Here is a 23,362-nt window from a genome sequence, read left to right on the forward strand (position 1 = left end):
GAGCCAGATTGTAGTTGAGTAAGATCATCCCAAGACAACAACAGACACACAGACCCGTCTTGTTGCTGCCATGGTGCATAAAGCCGTCAGGTAGATCATGCATACAAACTGAGCCGTGACAGGCCGCTGCCAAGGCGGCAGAGCGGAGTGGCTCCTTTTATTCCCTGTGAGAACAGCGGTATGAACCAAATCCACTGACGGCAGCGAAAAGGGCCAGGATGTTGACCGCTCTGCCCGCTCTCCAAAAGTTAGAAACATGGACCTGAAATGGTTGTTACAAAATCCTGGTCTCAAAATGTTGAGAATATTTGCTCAGTTCTTGTTGCAACGGCCACAGATTCGGTTACGACCTGCGGCCCTTTACTGAAGGTTATCACCCTCTTTGACTCCTGACTTAATCTGTCCTATAAATACAGGCAATACATATTTATATGCAATAATTATCATTGCACTTACAAATTCTTTATAAAAGAAAAGAAACAAAGTTTTGAGAATATTTGAGTTGACCACTAGCTCACCCAGTAGACAGCGTGCACCCCATGTAGGCTGAGTCCTTGGCAGCGGTCGTGGGTTTGAATTCCAACCTGCGGACCTTTGCTGCATGTCCCCTTCCTGTCTTTAAGCTGTCCTGTCAATAAAGGCCATCAAAGCCCAAACAATTGAGAATATGAGTTGAAGCATGACTAATAAAGCAATGGTTCTAATTACTATGTACAGTAAAATAGATAGTAACTACAAAGTGTATTGAGACAGAAATTGTCAAATAATGTGAGAATAAACTTAACTATATGGTTTCGTCATAGTTCTTATTTAGTAACTATGACAAACCGAAGCAGGAATATTAATACAAGGTGCACAACCACAGATGTCCTCATCTCTTTCTCTTCATGCTGTATTATGGTATCTGTATCAGCTTTATTGGCCAAGTATGTGTACACATACAAAGAATTTGACTCAGTTTTTTTCATGGCTCTCAACAAAAAAATATTTCATTTTATTTTTTTATTTTTTTTGTTTATGAAATACAACGCACATTCATAAACATTTCTGTAAATGTGCCAAATGTAATTTTCAACTGTAATTTTAAGACCGAAGCAAGAGAAGACAGCAAGACATTAGCTTTAGTAAATGTACAGACAGAAGTCAATAAGACACCATGGGGCCAAGCTAGAGCGCTAAAAAAAACTTTCTTAAGAAACCATGCAGAGCGACAGAAAGCAGCAAGACGTTAGTAAAGTTACACATCAACAGTATCCACATTCAGTACATGAAGCCATGCAAGCAACAAAACACAGATAAAATAATCTAATAGACATAACAGCTAAGAACAAGGACCACTAAGATGAAGAGATTAAGGTAAAGAATCGACAGGACTATTTGGTACTCAAGTATATGAAAAAAATCACTGTATATACTGTAAATAAATATAGTGTATAAATATGTATATCGCATATGCACGAATATCAATATTGGTCGATGGAGTGATAGAAGACTAAAGGCAGTTCTCCACACCCAAAATAATAGTGGAGTCAGAAGTCATTTAAATAGTTCAAATAACCACACAAGGATCTTTGATGTTTGGAAGTGATGGCAGTGTCCATTTCAGCCGATGCTGTCACTGTTTAATTGATTTAGCTGGAGCAGTGGTGATATTACTGCTGTAACATGGCTGATTATCAGTCTGCTTTTTTGGCAGTTTCCCGATTATCTGTATCAGCGGTTTATTTGCCTGATAAACGATTAACCGATTATTAAAAATGCGCTACTTTGGCTTGGCTACAACTCTGTGTCTTTCCCTCTGCTTCGGTTTCACTCACCAATGAGTCTGACTAAATGTCCCCCCCCCCCACAACACTACCTGACTTTCTTTTACTGGGTGTTATGTTGAAAGTTTCTAATTTATTAAATAATTGCTTAAAGTGTCTAAACAAAGTATTAGGTCGGAGTTTGAAACATTCCAAAATCTTAATTTGGAATACAGACTTTCATTTTCCTTGTAAATGCATATTGGTTCCTAATATCTGTAATCGGTTTTAACTCCTAATAATCAGTATCGGTAACCGCCTTGAAAAACCAGTATTGGCCGATCCCTAATCCTGTCAGTGAATTTGTCCATAAACCCCTCAGCCTCTCCACAACAAGTGGCTTCATAATAATCATCCAGCCTGATTGTTTCTCTAACAATGGGGACAATGTATGCACAGGCACAAATACAACAAGTCATGTTACAGTTAAGCTGCTAGATGGCTAGATAGATAGATAGATATTTATTGATCCCAAAAATGGGAAATTACAGTGTTACAGCAGCAAAATATCAGACACACAGCACACATACAGAATATACATGAAATAATGAATAGGATAGAATACAAGAACAAATATTTTAAATATATACAAGTTGGGAATAAAAATGTACAACTACTTAACTAGTATTGGTAAAGATGTAAATAAACCTATTGTGCAAGTTGCACTTAGTGCAGTTGTGATGTCTATGAGTCTTGTCTAACAGTCAGTGTGTGAAGTGTTAAAACGTTTAATTGCCTGTGGTAGGAATGATCCGTGCAACATAGAAGCTATCGGAGCCTCTTAGAGAAGGTGCTCCACTGTTGGACCTGTGTGGGGGTGGTGGTGGTGGGGGGGGGGTTATCCATGGTAGATAACAGTTTGTTCAGTGACCTCCTCTCCACTACAGCTTCAAACGTGTCCTGTTTGCAGCCGATCACGGAGCCAGTCTTCCTGATCAGTTTGTTCAGTCTGTCTGTGTCGCTGGCTCCGATGCTGCTGCCCCAGCAGATGGGGGGGGGGGGGGGGGGGGGGGGGTAAATTATGTAATGAAGCAACACACCTACATAAACATGCATCCGTCCTAATTCCTACAACAACACGGCACTGTAGCATATAGCTAGCTAGCTAAGCTTGAAACCATGAGCATCCCTGGAGAAAATCCCGGCGCTGCTTCAAAACTGCAGGAGGAAGACAGTCGAGGGAGTCTGTTGAATTTGTCGGTGTTGAGGGCTGGGACGACGGTGGATAAGCTATCATCTGACAACCACAGCAAATTTTCGTTGGCTGCTTTCAAACTTTGTTTCAAAGTGATTTAATCCCAGTGTTTGGGCAATGACATGATCAGAAGAGGAAAGTATCAGAAGCTCTGGTTTATTTGTCAGCCAATATAACTTTATCACTTTGCAGCAGCAGAACCAAATGAGGAAGAACTTGCACACAGATACAGATGCACAGATCACAAACGTGTGTGTGTGTGTGTGTGTGTGTGTGTGTGTGACTCTGTGTGAAAGGTTTGTCAGAAATTGGTTGGGTGGCCAACAGAGGTTTTTTTTATGTTATCTGTTGATTGTTGGAGCAGACAGTGCAAGAAAGTGTTCTGTGTGAACAGACAATGTAGTTTTTCTGATCTTATTTTTCTTCTGTCTGCAGCTGTTTAATGATTGCTGTGGATATACATATTAAATACCAGAAAACACAGGGAATTTAGTCACGACAGAGCACTGGACACTCTACGTCCAACAGAAGTAGTAACTGTTTCCTGTGGTTGTTTCCCAGAATGGACTTTGACGACGAAGACGGAGAGGGACCTAGCAAATTTTCAAGGTGAGAACACTGAAAGCAGATAGCGCCAGTCCTGTCTGAAATGCTGTAGAACTAGTTCACAACGACAACACAGGTCCTGTTTAAAGGTATCTGCCGGTACAATACATTCAATTTTTTGAACTGAACATGTAAAAGTTGTTCGATGTCATTCTTTTTTTTTTTTACTGCACTCAATTCAAAAATGTGTTTGTAGTACAGTATGTATCAGTTTCTGATTGATCTTACCATGATTTCAGGCAATTAAGAATTTCTTAATAGGTCTAAAATGTATCTTTAAGAACCCTGCAGAGACCAGCTGTTTGTAACATTGACTGCATGGAGTCATGACTTTTTTCCCCCTTCCGTCAAATGTGTCTGATTTTCCTATTTTTAGAGAGGGCCTAAAGAGAGCCTCTGTGATTGCATCTCATGCGTCCACTCCCCTTTAATTGTTCTCAACTTGTTTTCCTTTTCTTTCTCATATTGTGTAGTGTGCACGTCTGTGGGATGGACATGAAGTGCTTTATTTTTGTGGATCTGTTTCTGCTAAATTTAGTGGTGAGGAGCAGCTGCTTTCTGCTGAACACAGGAGTAACTGCACTCTTGATAAGGGACAGTGGCATCACGTGTAGGATTTATTTGGCAACAGGAAGGCTCCCTACTCACACTGTGAAAGGGTTTGCCACTGTACGTACACTTTGTACATACATGTACAGTGTTTTCCCTGGGTTTATCGAAGTCTTAGGTGCGCATATTTGGCGGAAGGGGTGAGGCGTTTCTCCTTAAGAAAATGTGATGTTATTCAAGAAAACAAATATGCAATTTGACATAATTTTGGACCATTATTATCACGATTGCTGTGTCTAAAACTTTGGAAAAGCTAGACCAGATAATAAATAAATAACACTCACAAATAGGGCTGCACAATTATTTGAATTTTAATCACAATCACGATTCTGGCTTCCCACAATCAAATTTGCGTGATCAAGCCATATTTTAAGTGCGTCATTCCGTCCATAGAATGGTCTGTTTTTTTCTGTAAGGCAGTGCACTTCTGTCTATTTTTTTTTTGTTTAGTTTTGTCATTAACACAGCTGTATAATGTTAAGCAGTAAAGGCAAACCTGTATTTGTACCAGTGTTTCTGCTGGTAACTCTGCTATCGCTACGGCAAAAAACACAGAAGAAGTTATTGAATGCAACTAAGATCAGGTTGTTGAGTAATAGCGTGTGAGATGGAGCCTGCTGGACCTGGGCGAGAGATATAGGTAACTCTAGCCTAAAAGGAAGTTTTTCCTCGCCACTGTCGCACTGTTGCTTGCTCTGGAGGAGACTACTAGAACTGTTGGGTCCTTGTAAATTCTGGAGTGTGGTCTATCTGTATAGTGTCTTGAGATAACTCTTGTTATGAATTGATACTATAAATAAAATTGAATTGAATTGAATTGAACTCTGCTGACCCGCGATTCGACCTGTGCTGGACCCAATCATAATGAGTCAGCCGTCACTCTGTGTGTACCCTGTGTGATTAGGGCTGATTGATTTGGGTGGGATGCAATTGTGATTTTTCTGCCAGAACACGATACAATTTGCGATTATTAAAAAAAAAGTTTAGCTAAAGTTCAATATTCAATGTGTAACAGATAAAACATCTCAGGGAGCATTATAACATAAGACACCATCACAATTGCTCTATATTCTTACGCAAGGGTGATAAAATAGATATAAATGGCCAGCATCTCATGCAAGTGTTTTTTGGATGGATACAAAAAAGCATGGAACATTGAATCTGTGATATGTAACATAATACCAGCATTTTTCTTATGAAATAAGAGTAAATATAATAATAAAAAGCTGAATGAAAAAATTTAAACCAAATGTTACATCAAACACCAACTAAAACTAACTTTATGATTAGCTAATCGCATTCTTTCAAATCACGATTTGGATCTGAAAATTATTCATCGTTCAGCCCTAGTTGTGAAAAGTCCGGAGAGTTATTTTTTATTTTAAATCCGGATGAGATACTTCAGCTGTTGATCATTTGTTGAAGCAAGGCTGGTTGGTGGTTGTCAGTATGTGCTCTCCAAGCTTCTGACTACTCTCTCCTCTGTTTCAGAGAGAACCACAGTGAGATTGAGCGACGCCGGCGCAACAAAATGACCCAGTACATCACCGAGCTGTCGGACATGGTCCCTACCTGCAGCGCGCTGGCCCGGAAACCGGATAAGCTCACCATCCTGCGTATGGCTGTCTCCCATATGAAATCCATGAGGGGCACCGGCAACACGTCCACCGATGGCGCCTACAAGCCCTCCTTTCTCACTGAACAGGTACTGTTCAGTCAGAGAGCCACAGATCTGTCATACGGGACAGATCTTTGATTCAGATCAAACATTTCTTGTTATATTTGTTCTACCGCATTTAATTTCATTTAAGTGGTTTGGGCAGTGAAAAATGCTTTGGTATCAAATTAAGAATCAGAATCAGAAGACTTGATTGATCCCTTCAGGGAAACTGTAAAGTTTTTTAAAGTCAGATTTAAGGTTTAAAAAAAGTAAGAAAAAACAGTAACATAAGTAACATACTTAAGTGAAAGTTATACTTTATAAAGTAAGATTAGGTTAAAAAGATTATGTTGCTAAAAACAATGGATTGTACAAAGCGGCTGGAACGTGTCAGACCACAATGTTAGATATTGCACTATTGTAACTAATACATTATTGCACATAATTGTCCAAAACAACATTATAGTAATGCAATATGGAAATACGTGTTGTGAGTCCAGTTTTGACACTCCACAAGTAAAAATGCATTCATCTACACAAACTAATTGTGGGAATTCTCAGCTTTGGACAGCCATCTGGAGAGAAAGATGAACATTTCAAGACAAGTCAAAAAAAAAAACTGGGACTCCCTTCATGAATGCTTACCTAGGTTTTTGAAACCAAGATAAAACCTGACAATAATGGAAATAACAGTGTGCATGTAGAAATATTCTATGCCTTAGAATAAGAGTTCACTCAACGTAGAAATTGTAATTGTTACAAACCTCATTCGAAACTAGTGGATTAAACCTTTTCCCATCCTGCTCAATGTCTGCTCAAATCTTCTCCCCAGCTACTTTCATTTTTCAAAATATGTTGGCTCTTTTTGCACATTAGGTCCAAAATGCTCTTCTCAAAGAGGCATTGTTTGTCATGTACAAGAGTATGTAACACTCCCAGGGGAGACGTCCTCTGCCTCCAGGGAGACAAAGGAAGACTTACTTTCTGTTCAGTTATTACAGGATTGGTAGATTCTGATAAAGCCATTGCTTCACAACAAAAGCACCATAGTAACAGGGCCACAAGCTCAACAGGTCCATCCTTTTCCAAAGGGAGAGCTGGATTTAGTGTCTTACATGTTGTAATTGGACTTTGCTTACCGTGGCTAAACATACTTCACTGTTTTTTTAACTGTGCATCCTGGGAATGTTCCAAGAAACTGGAAAGAAAATGTCAGGAAACCTTGAAAATGACTCCCTGGGCAGATCACTACCTACTAATCTGGAGAGTGGTTTGAGACACACCCTGAGACTGATGCTTGTCATGATGATATACACTGAGATGGAAGGCTAGCCAGTGTGTAACTGTCAAATGAAACAAAGCCTGTTTTGTCATTTAATAAGCTCAGTGGCTCTAACTCTGCTGTAACTCATGCGTACCGCATGCACACTACACACACACACAGCACTACGCTTCCACTATTATCAATGAAACTGGCTTCACCAGACACGAGAGCAGCGCGTAAGTGGTGCGTATGCACAGCGGAGATCCGCTCTACAAGCCTAGAAATAGGACAGTCTTTTATTTATATTTTTATGTGAGGTGTTTACACAGAAGTGGATCATAAAGTCACGACAGAGCATATTTCTTTTAAATGAAATTAAACTAATATACAGGAAAAACAACTTAATGACTGTCAGTGAGCGTAGAGGCACTTTGGTTTATAGAGTTTCTGTTTCTCTCTGCTCCCTGTAGGAACTGAAGCATCTGATCCTGGAGGCGGCGGACGGCTTCCTGTTTGTGGTTGCTGCAGAGACGGGACGGGTGATCTACGTGTCGGACTCGGTGACGCCGGTGCTGAACCATCCCCAGTCGGAGTGGTTTGGCAGCACTCTGTACGAACAGGTCCACCCCGACGATGTGGACAAGCTGAGGGAACAGCTCAGTACTTCAGAAAACTCCATGACAGGTAGAGGCAGTACCGTCACTTAAAACTCTCTTCCAGCAGAAAGTTTTCCTTTTTTTCTTGCTTTTGCTAATTATTGTAATTATAAGGTCTCAGTGGAGCAGCCGAGAGTCCCCATACAGTGCCTTGCGAAAGTATTTGGCCCCCTTGAACTTTTCAACCTTTTGACACATTTCAGGCTTCAAACAAAGATATAAAATTTTTATTTTTTGTTAAAAATCACCAACAAGTGGGACACAATTGTGAAGTGGAACGAAATCTATTGGATATTTAAAACTTTTTTAGCAAATAAAAAACTGAAAAGTGGTGCGTGCAAAATGATTGGGCCCCCTTGCGTTAATACTTTGTAGAGCCACCTTTTGCTGCGATTACAGCTGCAAGTCGCTTGGGGTATGTCTCTGTGTGTAGGACTCTCCTCAGGACCTTCTATGACTCTGTGGTGGCCTCTGCCATCCACTACGCTGTGGTCTGCTGGAGGGGGGGCAGCTCGGACCGGGACAGGAGCAGACTCAATAGACTGATCCGGAGAGCGAGCTCTGTCCTGGACTGTCCTCTGGACCCCATAGAGGAAGTAGGGGAGAGGAGGATGTTAGCCAAGCTGACATCCATCATGGACAACACCTCTCACCCCCTACATGACACTGTGGGGTCCCTGAGCAGCTCCTTCAGCAGCAGACTGATACACCCACGGTGTAAGAAGGAGAGGTACCGCAGGTCCTTCATCCCGGCCGCTGTCAGACTCTACAACACCTGCTCTACCTGATAGTGTTGTAGTTTCTGTTCCTGTTTTTCTCCCATCTACATCACACACTTTCTGTTTATCTTTAATATTGTATTTATATTATTTTATTACAAGTACTTACTTTTCAATATTTATGGTCTCAGGTTAATATAATTTAAATTATGCTACCGACTCTTGCTTCTTTGCTCTAATTACACATTCAACTTACTTAATTTTTAACGTCACTTACACCGCAATATTGTTTCTCTTATCATGGCAACCGCACTTTAAAATTCCTTTTGTTTGACGGCATTTTACTTACTCAGTCTACCATATTTTCATTGTCTATTTCTTGCCTGTATTTCTTGCCTTGTATTTCTTGCCTTGTATTTCTTTCGTGCTTACTTGTTTGTGTGTTATTGTTTTGTTTTTCTGTTTTTTGCTGTTGCTGCTATGCTGCTACTTGTAACGACAGAATTTCCCCGTCGTGGGATAAATAAAGTATAATCTAATCTAATCTAATCTAATCTAATCTATCAGTTTTGCACATCGAGAGACTGAAATTCTTGCCCATTCTTCCTTGCAAAACAGCTAGAGCTCAGTGAGGTTGGATGGAGAGCGTTTGTGAACAGCAGTTTTCAGTTCTTTCCACAGATTCTCGATTGGATTCAGGTCTGGACTTTGACTTGGCCATTCTAACACCTGGATACGTTTATTTGTGAACCATTCTTTGTAGATGTTGCTGTATGTTTGGGATCATTGTCTTGTTGGAAGATAAATCTCCGTCCCAGTTTCAGGTCTTTTGCAGACTCCAACAGGTTTTCATCCAGAATGGTCCTGTATTTGGCTGCATCCATCTTCCCCTCAATTTTAACCATCTTCCCTGTCCCTGCTGAAGAAAAGCAGGCCCAAACCATGATGCTGCCACCACCATGTTTGACAGTGGGGATGGTGTGTTGAGGGTGATGAGCTGTGTTGCTTTTACGCCAAACATATTGTTTTGCATTGTGGCCAAAAAGTTTGATTTTGGTTTCATTTGACCAGAGCACCTTCTTCCACATGTTTGGTGTGTCTCCCAGGTGGCTTGCGGCAAACTTTAGACAAGACTTTTTATGGATATCTTTGAGAAATGGCTTTCTTCTTGCCACTCTTCCATGAAGGCCAGATTTGTGCAGTGTGCGACTGATTGTTGTCCTATGGACAGACTCTCCCACCTCAGCTGCAGTTCTCTGCAGTTCATCCAGAGTGATCATGGGCCTCTTGGCTGCATCTCTGATCAGTCTTCTCCTTGTCTGAGTTGAAAGTTTACAGGGACGGCCAGGTCTTGGTAGATTTGCAGTGGTCTGATACTCCTTCCATTTCAAAATGATCGCTTGCACAGTGCTCCTTGGGATGTTTAAAGCTTGGGAAATCTTTTTGTATTCAAATCCGGCTTTAAACTTCTCCACAACAGTATTACGGACCTGCCTGGTGTGTTCCTTGGTCTTCATGATGCTCTCTGCGCTTTCAACAGAACTCTGAGACTATCACAGAGCAGGTGCATTTATACAGAGACTTGATCACACACAGGTGGATTCTATTTATCACCATCAGTCATTTAGGACAACATTGGATCATTCAGAGATCCTCGCTGAACTTCTGGAGTGAGTTTGCTGCACTGAAAGTAAAGGGGCAGAATAATTTTGCACGCACCACTTTTCAGTTTTTTATTTTTTTTTAAAGTTTAAAATATCCAATAGATTTCGTTCCACTTCACAATTGTGTCCCACTTGTTGGAGATTCTTCACAAGAAATAAAAAAATTATATCTTTATGTTTGAAGCCTGAAATGTGTCAAAAGGTTTAAAAGTTTAAGGGGGCCGAATACTTTCGCAAGGCACTGTACCACCTGTCACACATAGCACAGATACAGCTTTTACCATTTAGACTGCCACTGCACTCATTTTATTTTTACAAATACCAAGCTCTTTCCCTTGCCACTCTGGTGTCGGGTGTGTCTCAGTTGCCTGTATTCTGCCTATACATAGGTTCATTCTCTACCTGCCCTGCTGTTCATTTCTGATCGGTCTGCGTGCGTGTTGGAACCTTCATTTAGCTATTCTGATACAGTATCTTGTGACATTATGTGAAATTTCATGAAGTTTACTATTGTATTGTATTGTATTGTATCTATTGCGTCATGACCAACCCTGAAATTGCTTGTTTCCTCCAGATTACATGTACATCATGTTCTCCTTGACCCCCCCAGAAATTAAATCAAAAAATGAAAAAAAATGTGAAAAACAGTGAATGCACTGAATTAAGTATGAAATGAAGAAAACAAAAAACAGAAGCCAAAAGAAAGAATTAAAAAATGTTAAAATCATAAATAAAGCTACCAGGACAGCACTCCAATTGGATAGTTCATTGCCACACAAAGGAGGTTTTGGGCAGCGGCAGAGTGTGCATGGGCAATAACGAACAATACTCACACAGGTGGGTTTATTACACAGCCAATACTGCACAGGTGAGGTAAATCATCCACAACTAGCACCTCAATCCCAACAAAAGTAGCCACAACTAATCCAGATCAGGGTTAGTAAACCCAAACCAAAACGTATTTTTATGAACTAAGAATGTTAAAATAAAATATAATATTCCTGCTCATCCAAGCCACAATGGCCTGAATCTGATGACAGTAACTCTAGATCAGGTGAGCAGGAACAGGATAGTATTTTAACATTCCTACTTTTAATATTCCTCTGTTCTGTCACATTATGCACTAAGGGTGTGTGTGTAAGACATACAGTAAGACACTGAGGGTGAGAGTGACATTTAAAATGTAACGCTGTCCAGCATACTCATAGTGCTCACTAGAGGGCAACATTGTCTTGTTAAATCTCTTCCTCTGCATGGTCCTCTGGAGGCTCCACAGTCAACTCTCTGAGTTTGTATTTGTGTCTGTCAGTCGGCGTGTCTGACCCCAGAGGCCTTCTGAACCGTGTAATCCACATAACACAATCATCTTCATGTAGAGCTGTGACAGATGAAAACACACACACACACATGCACGCACACACACGCACGCACGCACGCATACATGAGCTCTTACACATCCTCTTAAGTCCGAACATTTCTCCGGGTTACGTTTCATTGAGTGGAACCAAAGCAGTGTGTTTTGAAGTCTTCTGTTGCTCAGTGTTTGAAATGTTGCATGTTTTCCAGCTTACTGACGTGGAGCCAGAGCACCAGTTGTTGCTGTCTGTAGTTCATTGTGGGAGTAATGATAATCCATTAACTGTTTTGGAATCTTTTCTTCCGGAAGAGGGGGGACGCAGGGGTAACAACATGTTATTTAGTAGGCTTTGGGGGTGAACTTTGCACAGAGCCGGGTTTTGATACAATTCAACTTTATTGTCAGTTTACACTGAAATCCATTTAGCGTTCCCGCACAGCTCCACTCAAAAGAAGAAACAAAGAAAAATACACACAGCGGGGTTTTTTTCTAGCCTGGAAATCCAGACCCTAATGATAAAGAAGGTAAAGGCAAATAATAAAACAGGTAGTAAGTCTGGTACGTAATGCAGCCTTTAAAACCAGGAAACGATAACACTTGTGTCATATCATGAGGTTACGATATCCAAAATTTCAGACAATATAGTCTTATATATATAGCCAAACTAGTTCTCCCATGTACACTGATAAAAACGTCATCATGGCAGCAAGACATGTCATTGTTGCTGAGGAATGTTGCAGAAGATAGAAACTTTTTTATTCGTCACATACACTTGTATAGTACAATGTAGTGAAATTCAATCTCTGCATTTAACCCATCACAGTATTTTCCCTGGGTTTGTGGACGACTTATGTGCGCATATTTGGCGAGGGGTTTAGGGGTCATCCCTCAAGAACGGGATATTTTTCAATTAAAAATAATGCAATTTCAGATAATTTTGGATCATCACGATTACCATATCTCTGTCTAAAATGTTGGAAAAGCTGGAGCAGATAATACATAAATAACTTAAAAACTTAAGGACAAAACTTGCTAAAGAAGTCCAGAGACTTAATTGGTGTGTCTGCTTGAGTTTTTTCTCTTATCCAAGTAAATGTCTGTCCTGGGAGAGGGAGCCCTCCTTGAGGTTTCTACCATTCCTCCCCCTTTAAAGGTTTTATTTGGGGAATTTTTTTCCTTGTCCGATACAAGGTCGGTCAAAAGACTGGGTTTGCTGGGCTGTATGGATCGTAAAGCCTTCTGAGGCAAATTTGTAATTTGTGGTATTGGACACTAATAACATTTTATTAAAATTGAATTAAACACATAAAACATTATTTGCTCCTCCTTCAGGTTTGCTACTAAGACCACAGGTTATAAGGAGTAACCAGTTTGTTGTAAATAAGTCTGCACCGGTTTACATGTTAATGGTATGTGTGGTTTGTATGTTAACAGGACGGATTCTGGACCTGAAGACAGGAACAGTGAAGAAGGAGGGACAGCAGTCCTCCATGAGGATGTGCATGGGCTCCCGGCGCTCCTTCATCTGCCGCATGAGGTGTGTGTGTGTGTGTGTGTGTGTGTGTGTGTGTGTGTGTGTGTGTGTGTGTGTGTGTGTGTTAGGGTTGGGCAGTAATACGGTATCCCGTGGGGTCTTAAAAATAGCAATGGTATCAATTTCAATACCGCCATTGAAAAAACATAATGCCTTTATATAGGAGACAAGGATTAAATATTAAATGTACTGTATTTTCCGGCCTATAAGTCACACTTTCTTTCATAGTTTGGCTGGTCCTGCGACTTATATATCAAAATATATATAATACAACAAGTTTTTAATTGTTATTTCATACTGAAAACATTACCGGTTTGAGTCGCGAGAGGGCGTTTTAGGCTTGTGACAGCTAAATGCTGCTCCTGAAGTCAACTGAGAAAGACTGAACACAAACAAAATGCCCCCTAAAAGAAAATCTGCAAATCACAAACTTTTCTGCAGGTCACAAGTAAGTGAGTGAGTGAAAAACTTGTGAGGGACTGGCAAAAAGGTTACTCTTACTGAAATGAAGAAAACAAAGGAAGCTAATTGCGGGCTGAAAACAAGATGGCTGTAGGAACCAGAGGAACGGGTCCACAGATGGTTGCTTGAACAACGGGCTGCTGGGAGAGGCTTGTCAACGTTTAGTTACGTCTCCACGCCCTGGTAGTTGTTCTGTGTGCTATTGTATAGTTGAATAACTGTTAATGTCTTACGTTAACATACCAGTTACCTACCGTATTCAGCCTGTTCTTCTGAGACCTGAATGTCTGTTCTTTGTCTCAAAAAATATGGTAATTTATTTAATGCCTAAAAATTATTTTGTGTGGTTGTCATCACGTGACAGTGTGTAGGAGAAAGAGAGAGAGAGGGGGAAAGATGGCAAGTCGCACACAGAGTGACATGGTCTCAAAGAAGAACACGACTTCTACAGTTTGGCAGCATTTTGGGTTTCGCCCTAATGAGAAGGGAGAGGTGTTTCAGTGTTAGTGTGTGGTATTCAGTTTCTGATACACTGAAACAGATATACAGATACACTAATACACAGAGTCACTGATACAGATATACAGAGATACTGAATCAGTTATAAAGAGACATTGATACATATATACAGATATGCAGAAATACAGAGGCACTGTTACAGATATACAGAGACACAGAGATACTGAATCAGATATAAAGAGACACTGATACATACAGTATATACAGAAATGCAGAAATACGTAGACACTTATACAGATATACAGAGACATGGATACAGATAAACAGACTCTGATACAGATACAAAATAGCACATTTTACACTGCTGAGTTCACTAGATGTGAAGGTGTGTGTGGGTTCAAGCTGTGTGTATCCTTGCTGCTATGTCATAAATATGGAGTTTCTCACTCCTTGAGCCTCTGCAGTCAAGTTTTTGACTCAGAGACCAGAGTTTGAGGATTTGTGTTGAGTTTAGGAATTGTGTCATGACCAGATTTAGATAAAAGACTTATGAAAATAAATAATATGTAGCTAAAACAAAGCCTATTGAAAATAAATTGAGCCTCTGATATAAGGTCACATCTGCTTTGTAACAAGGATTGGCTAACAAATGACAGGAAGGCAAACGGAACGGTACGAACAGCAGGGGCTTTTGTAATGCTGCAGGCTGTCAGCAATATGTAGCTCACAAAGTAACAGCCATTGAACGTTTGCATTAGACATACTGTATATGAATGGCAATTTTCTTTCTTTTAGCTGCTGCCTACACGTGGCATTCAAGAGTCATGCTGAGCAGTTTCTAATTAATCCCACAAAACGCTTTTCTGGTTATGTTTGAAATGTGATTGTGGTAATCAGGCTATCATTCCCACAATTATTTAATAGGAAAAGAAGTACCATGGTGAGCTGAAAGTAGAGAAGGAAACTAGTTAGATACTAACCGGTCCAAACTAGAGTGGAGCAATAATCAGGATTACAATAGTAATAGTAGCCAAACATTAGTCTATAGAATAAATTCAAAGTACGAATGGGATTAAAACTCCTAATGTATGAAAGAGTCTCTTTTTTTTTTTTCATTTCACTGATTTGTCTTTCCTTTTCACTCTTATTTTCTAAGGAATGCTTTGGAGCACCAAACCCAAATTTTTAGGGGACCAAGCCCGAGGGGCTGGGAACCACTGTAGCAACACTACGCGGTTCACATAGCAGGGCTGTGGAACCCTATTGTTTTTCTAATGATTATTAGGAATCCAAGGCCAAGACGGCTGGGAACCGCGGTAGTATCGATAAGCGGTTCACACAGCAGGGCTGTGGAACCCTTATGTTTTTCTAAGGATTATAAGGGGGATTATATGGGAATCGTGGTAGCAAAGCTGGCAGTTCTAGTTTTCCATTATTCTTCTCCACTTAAAGCTCCCGCTACAACCTAAACCACACATGGTGGCAGTGTGCAATTTTCAGGACCGGTCCGAAACTCCGCAAAGACCTCAGACACAACAATTGACCCACTTCCACCTCTATGTGGTGCTATAACAGAAAAAAACGCGTTTGGCCGTATAACTTCCAAACTGTACATCGGACATTTAAAAACCATATATCCATGCGTTCCCTGGATCCAACTGAATCTCATGATATAGGCCACCCCCATTTACGCCCAGACTTTTATTCGTGAAAAATTGTGATTTATCGAAAACCAACTTTTTCAAACTCCTCCCAGACTGGGGCGGCTGTGGCTCAGTGGTAGAGCGGTTGCCTGCCCATTGGAAGGTTGGTGGTTCAATCCCCACCCCTGCAGTCATTGTCGAAGTGTCCTTGGGCAAGACACTGAACCCCGAGTTGCCCCCGGTGCTGTGCATCGGAGTGTGAATGTGTATGAATGTTTATCTGATGAGCAGGTGGCACCTTGTACGGCAGCCCTGGCCACAGTGTATGAATGTGTGTGAATGGTGAATGTTTCCTGTAGATGTAAAAGCGCTTTGAGCAGTTGTTAAGACTGGAAAAGCGCTATATAAATACAGCACATTTACATTTACTGTGCAATTGATCAGCATGAAACTTGGTACATAGCCTCTCCAGACCGACCTGACAAAAAGTTGTTAAAAGCATTTTTATAGAATAAAAATTGTGCATATTACGCACAAACAAATTTGTGTAGCTAACTATGAAAACACCAAAATAAATGCTGTCAAATCCAAACCTTAGATTATTCCTTGGTATGACTCTTTGAGGCAACCAAACTAATTTCACGAAAATTGGCCACTAGGGGGCGCTACAAGTACAAAATGTTTATGTCTCATGAACCGCTCATCTGATTCTTTACAAAATTTGATGGGTACCATATGGGGCCACTGCAGAGGCACCCCTTACAGTGGAGTATTGATTGGTTAAAGTGGGCGTGACCTATGGGACCCATGTTTGAATTAACCACTTACACTAAAGCGAATTACCTTAAATTAACAGGGTAGATGTAGAATGAGTAGTTGACCTCAGTTACCAAAAATAACATATGTGGACCACTAGGTGACGCTACATTGACGTCAAGCATGTTTTTGCCTATAACTCCCACATTACGCATCGCACATTAAACAACTTTACATCCACGTGTTCACTGCATCAAGCAGAGTCACCTGATATAGGCCCCGCCCATTTATGCTCCAGGATTTTTCCGCAATATCGCACTAAGCGCGAAGCCAACTTTTTCAAACTCGTCCTAGGCCGTGCAACAGATCTGCATGAAACCTGGTATGTAGCATCTCCAGATGGCCTAGACAAACAGTTATTGACAGATTTTTGCTACGCGCATTTGGTCTAGACCTACTAATATGTAAAGTGTCTTGAGATAATTTTTGTTATGATTTGATACTATAAATAAAATTGAATTTAATTGAATAATTAAAGTAAATTAAAGTTTATTTACAACTTAACTATTATTGATTAAACTAAAACTATGGGAATCTGGAACTCTGGCCAAAAAGAACAAAAGAAGCGAAGAAGCCTGAGCCAACCCATCAAGGGCCGTCAGACCCAGAACCCCCCACGCCCCAAATTAAATATAAGTGACTAATGGAAAAAAAGCCGCGAAAACAAGACTACCATCCTCAAAGCAATAAAACCCCAAAAAAGACAACAGAAGACAAACCGTGGTCAGAGCTGCTTCAGTCTCAGAGAACCGATCCCTGTCTCCCAGTCTGCCTTATATACAGGGGCGGGGCCACACTGACAATCAAGAATCAGGAACACCTGAGATGAACAAAGAAGAAGAGGAAGAGAGCAGGGTGGGGAGCTTATAACCCCTGTGGTCCGGTTCCAATTTAATAAAATGTTATCAGACCCATATATCAGCTGGTACACAGTCTCCAGTTGTTTTAATTATGACAGAGTCACTCTCAAATATTCTACATGTGACCTGTTGTTGATTTTAACCACAGACTGTAAATGATCCATAATCTGAACAGATTTAGTCTCTCTGACTTTTAAAGGTAACTATCAGCCACACTATGTGTTCTTTACAGATTAACCCTTTTAAATCAGACAAATAGCAGTTTTGATTTGATTTAATTAATTGCATTAATTAATGCCTTACACAGGAAAAGACATCCAATAAATCGAGGATAACAACACAATAAAGTCCAGAACTTATTTCCATTGTGATCCTCAGTTAAAATCCCTCTGATTCAAAAACAATAAAAAGTTTATTTAAAACATTATCATGTGGACTCGATTCGGAACCAGTCAGCTGTTAAATCCGCTGAGAGGCCGGAGTTTCCCAGCATGCTCTGGGTCCGCCTGGGTCTTGCAGTCAGTGAAAAGCAACTGTGGCCGCCTTGATCTCATGAGATTATCGTTGCCTACGTGTGCATGACGTCAGAGCAAGTCGGGATCAAGTCAGACACAAATTTAACCGGCATGCGGAGACTAGGCTCATCTCAAACAAGCCTAACATTTCTTTGTGGCATTTGGAGAAAGGCCTCACCGCACCCCCACCGTGTTGGTTAAATGACCCGTTTCCATTCGTCATAGACAATTAGACTTAGCAAGCTCGCTATCTCTATACTAATAATTATTGCCAGGTGGTGGACACCACTCTATCTCCGCTCTTGAGCTGCTGACCCTGTACAAACCAAGTTTTTTGCTAAATATTTGTCTTTCCTTGTGTTCTGTCAGGATATCACATTATCATAGCCCTCATGACTCATTGGCTACAAACTACATCAACGCAGCTTTTACGGCTTCAAGGGTTTGAAGGGGCTCTTTGCTGTTTAGTTTAACAAAATAGCAGACATTTTCCATTTTCCTTCTTTCTGTCCAGCGTGTGCTGGCTGTAGCCTTGTTTTGTCTGGATGCATCACAAAGGCCTGCGAGTCGCACGAGATCCGAAGTGTGTCATGTTGTTTGGAATTTGTTGGACTGGCATGTTCGCCTGTTCTGTTGCTATTCCCGGCTCCGCATAATTCAAACAACATGCACTCTGAAAGACATTTCAAGCAAACAGTGAAACTCAACCACTTCTGTGACACGTACATTAACGTGGCTGAGAGGAACACAGCACATTTCAGGGAAGCCGTTATAGTTTCCAGGCAGGCTTATGTAATGTTCAACCACAAAACTGGCCTTTCTGAAGAAAATGACTGTTTACCACTGGCCTGAAGGAAATTCCAAGAGAAGCAATGGCTGCCTCCAGGGTTCAAGCTCCAGTTTGTAGCCTGTTTGACTTGGGGTTCATTCTATACACTCATTTAGGCAGCGTTACAAAAAGTCCATTAGTCATGCTTCAGGCAAGCTTTAAGGCAAGCTTTAAGGCAAGCTTTAAGTCAGCCTGATTGTGCTGATTCAGATGAGGACTGCTTCATCTTTGTTCTGAATGTGTAATTTTTCATTTCTTCTTTTGAGCGCAGCTGCTCGGGAACGCAAAATTAATTTCTGTGTAAACTGACAACAAAGTTGTATTGTTATATTTCAATGGAACTGTATGTACGAAAACTAATATAAAATAGTATTTACATGATCAAAATGAATCTAGACACAAGTCATACAACCCATCCAATAGGGATATTAATTTTTAACCATTTAACCGTAATCCGACAAATAAGAATTTTGACCAATTAATAATTTAATTTAATTTAATTTTTAATTATTTGTACTCATTATTGATCCCCTATGGGGAAATTACAATTTACACTGTTGTTTTCACACACTACACACAGGCCTGAAATACACACACATGCTCAGGTCCTATACATGCACAGATGGAGAGATGTCATAGTGAGGGGGGCTGCGACTGCTGAGTAGGTGCCCTGAGCGGTTGAGGGGGGGTTAGGTGCCTTGCTCAAGATAGCACCTTGGCAGTGCGCAGGAGGTGAAATGGCATCTCTCCAGCTACCAGTCCACACTCTCTCCCCCTCCACCATAAAATTGATTGGTTGATCATGATTGATTGAAGAGCTCATGTCAACTGTGTCTGTACATGACATTGTTTGTCAAGCAGTGCTACTGTGATTAACAGCCATGATTAGTGATATCATGTACCACTGGAATGTAATTTGTGCTTCTTTTTTTTTCTTTTGTATTTGTGTGCAGGTGCGGTAGTGCTCCTCTGGATCACATTTCCCTAAACCGTCTATCTAACATGAGGAAGAGATACAGGTACATGGTTGTGACTCCTCTCTGCCTCACCCTTGCTCCCCTGTTTGCCATGTTCCTGTCAGGCTTTAAAGTCATGTTGCAGTCTCTGACTGGCTGTTGACAGTCAGCAGATAAAATCATATAGTGTGCGAAATGTAAAGATTCTAGTCCTGTCTTTGTAGATTGCAGCTAGTCTTTGGGTTTGTCACAAACTGTCCAGCTGCTGAAATCCAGATTAGAGATGAGAGGACTTAAAAAAAATGTTGATATGCTCATCTGGGTTGCCTTCAATTATTACCTACCCTCGCAGCAATTAAGCTTTAAAATCACAGGGAAGTGCTTTAAGGACTTTTATTCCCAGGGTTTTGTCTCTCAGGCGACAGCAGAATGCCCTAATCGTTCGATTGATTCAGATTTTAAGGGATGTGTGTATTGTTATACTTACTGTATTGTTGTTGAGTACCTAATGTTTGTTGTGTGTGTGTGTGTGTGTGTGTGTGTGTGTGTGTGTGTGTGTGTGTGTGTGTGTGTGTGTGTGTGTGTGTGTGTGTGTGTGTGTGTGATGGACAGGAATGGTCTTGGACCCTCAAAAGAAGGAGATGCTCAATACTCTGTGGTGCATTGCACTGGCTACATCAAAGCATGGCCTCCTGCAGGTAAACACATACACACACACACACCCTTTTCACCAAGTATTTACATCCCTCCTGAGTTAGGCGATCACAAGTGGAGTAGACAATACCCTCATTTTTCATAAAACGTACTATGATTCATTAATATATAGAATATTAAAGACATTTTAGACTAAAGACATTCCTGTTTTGACATTTGGCAACAAGCTGTTACTATTTAGAAGCTGGCAAGCCTGATTTGTCAAAGCAGGGGTGGAAGACACATTTCATTTCCTATGAATTATTCACAGTAAAACTCCCCTGTAATTTTGTTCCTTTAAAAGCTTTTACTATGATTTATTATCCTGCATTCACCTGCCTGCTTCGGCCGTCAGACGGTGCAGCAAACACGCAGGTCTTCCATTCATTTTGAATGGGGGCAGTGTTTATAGGCTGCGGCGGTGTGTGCTGCAGGGGGTAGCTCGTGTGAATAGACCCTTAGCACTAACTTAACTTGCCTCCCATAAGCAAACATGAAACATGACATAAAGCAGATATGTAAACAAAACTTAACCGCAGCGATTCTGTTAAATGCTACAAACTTACTGAGAGCTGAACACATTGAGACATTTTTCTCTCCTGCACAACTGCTGTTAGACATTGTTATTTTTAGCTTCATTAAAGGTAATATACATGTTACGTATATTGTTACTCACAGACAAAGAATGGAGTTTTCAATTGGTCAGGTTTCTAATATATGATTATGTGAAAATAACAACTGACATTTATACACATACACAACCAGCCTATATGCAAACGGAAACAATGTACGTGTTTATTTACATATAGAGCGGGGAGGTGAGATCCAAAGAGCTTTCACCATAGCCTACGTAAGTGGCCTGAAGTCTATACTTGCCCATCAGTGTGTGCGTCAATGTCTTTAAGAGAATAGCAGAGCCGGCATGTGTTTTGTGCGTGTGGAGTGTGCGGTAGAGCGAGTGAGTGACGGTGATTATCTTCGGAGCGAGTAGCGACTCTACAGGCATAGTGAGAGAAACAAAGTGTCTCCCCTGTGCTTTCTGCATGTCGGAAATCTGTATCAGGAAAACGGAACCCTCTCCTTGAGTTCATGTTGTTGATGCAGACTGAGAACTAGGGAAATGAGTTGGTGGAAATGCAACGCTACTGAGCCAGAGAGGTGCACATCAGGCTATGACATAGGGTCCGTGTCTCTATGTACCTACGTACGTAGCCACGTTGTAGATTTAACGCAGAAGCATAAATCATGCTTTTCTCTACTCTCCTTTCTGCTCCAGTCTCGCAGTGCACGCAGAAAATTGAGTCATACAACAACAATGCATATCTGCAAGTTTTGCAACGCCTTTTTATGCATGTTGCCTCTAAATATTACCTTTGTGTTATAATATATATATACAGTGTATATATATATATATACATATATATATATATATGTTTCATTTGGCCTTTACTAGCCTACAGTAAAAAGTCTCCATGATAGGAAGTGTATTTGTCAGAACTTGTTGCTATGGTGATTTCCGCAGTGAGGTAGTAGTGGAGGGATGGGGAGACAGTATCTACAATGGGTCAAACATGTTCATTTAATGATAATTATACCTCTCAAGTTTGTTCTGCAATTCAAAAACCGTGGGTCCAAATTGCAAAAATATCATCACCAGAGAGATAAAAGTCTGGCAAACGCATTGATGTGGTTTTAATGTTTGCGGTGTCAAATATATGCAACACAGAGCAGGGAACAAACAAGGAACCGTCTGTGTCCTTCCAGATATTTTTTTTCTTTGTTTTTATCGGTAGTTGGTGTGAACAGAGCCAAAAGCTTAGGTCCGATAGATTCTATAGTTCCATGATGTATGAAGAGTGAAAACTGTAGAAGAGAGAGCAATTTGTTTGGAACAATTTCAGAGACTCATACTGCAGCTCCATTTTTTTTCATTGTTATGAACAGTTGTATAAACAGTTGGTATGAACAGAGCCAAATGTTTAAGTCTGTTGGATTCTATAGTTCCATGTCTGCGACCAGCACAAGATTTCTTACATTTTGAATGTAGGAGGAATAAAAATGAAAAAGAGAGCAATTTGTTTGGAAAAATTTCAGAGAATCGTACTGCAGCTCCACCTTCTATCCTCCCCTCTGGCTCTTAACATTTCATCCCCATACACACACATTGGAAAATCTGAAACAGTCTAAAAACTGGACGATATAATAACTTTGTGTTTTGATATCAGAATGCCCAGTTAGCCCAATTAAGGCCAAAGTCTTGTATTTGGTCTAAACTTTTAATAATTTTTCTATATTAAAGTATGGCAAGACAGTCTGGCCCCAAATAGGGGTTGTATTGAGCTATGTTAAGCAATTTTCTGAAGATTTCCCATTATAGTCTATGAGGAAAAATTGCGCCTGGGATGGTACTTAATATTGTTTTGTTTAGGAAAAGAGAAAACTCGCAATACTCCCTTTACTTTGCTGTTTGCATGTTGTTGTACATTAAAAACCAATAGGGTTCAATCTGTACAGGTAGATGTGAACAGCTTCTGACTTGGCCTGAAAAAAAAGTTCAGTCAAAAGGTTTTTTTTCACTTTAATCCCCGATACTGTATGCTAATATAAGGCAGTCTTACTCTAACTGAACTGTAGAACACACACATACACATACTGTTTACACAGGTATTGGAATGCACCCCCATTGGTCTGAAATGTCCTTTTAGAACTTTGACCTGACACTGAAATATTTCTCTATAACACAAATACACACACACTCACCATATGTGTTTTGAAATCATTGACACATGGTTTACTTCCTTGCACTAAAAATACTCCTTGGAATGTTCTGGGCACAATATTGCTTGCAAACAGTCACCGCGCGAGACACACACACTCATCAATGTCAGATGTATTGTTTAAGAGAGACACACGCTGCAGACACACAGCTACATTAGACATTGAGCAGCCGTACAGATGGTGCTGATTGAACTGTTCTAGGAGAGGAATTTATTTTTCACAAATGAAGACAGAGTCATGGTTCTGTTTTAACGTGGAAAGGAGCTAATAGTAAACTGCTGT

At 40.5% G+C, this 23,362-nt stretch overlaps 1 protein-coding gene and 1 long non-coding RNA gene across 2 annotated transcripts in view; both read left to right on the forward strand.

Annotated features, from left to right (window-relative positions):
- arnt2 (aryl-hydrocarbon receptor nuclear translocator 2) overlaps positions 1–23,362 on the forward strand; it is a 67,028-nt gene that overhangs the window by 12,245 nt on the left and 31,421 nt on the right. Inside the window, exons 3-8 of the mRNA XM_032536550.1 lie at positions 3,562–3,609; positions 5,707–5,920; positions 7,610–7,823; positions 12,970–13,072; positions 19,607–19,672; positions 20,222–20,307. Of these exons, the coding sequence (XP_032392441.1) occupies positions 3,562–3,609; positions 5,707–5,920; positions 7,610–7,823; positions 12,970–13,072; positions 19,607–19,672; positions 20,222–20,307 (731 nt within the window). The remainder of the gene's footprint in view (positions 1–3,561; positions 3,610–5,706; positions 5,921–7,609; positions 7,824–12,969; positions 13,073–19,606; positions 19,673–20,221; positions 20,308–23,362) is intronic.
- LOC116702416 (uncharacterized) lies at positions 22,143–22,603 on the forward strand. The gene is made up of 2 exons (XR_004335160.1): positions 22,143–22,186; positions 22,374–22,603. It is a non-coding gene; the product is annotated as an uncharacterized LOC116702416 (long non-coding RNA).

The sequence above is a fragment of the Etheostoma spectabile genome, chromosome 15 (assembly GCF_008692095.1).
Source record: "Etheostoma spectabile isolate EspeVRDwgs_2016 chromosome 15, UIUC_Espe_1.0, whole genome shotgun sequence".
Classification (NCBI taxonomy): domain Eukaryota; kingdom Metazoa; phylum Chordata; class Actinopteri; order Perciformes; family Percidae; genus Etheostoma; species Etheostoma spectabile.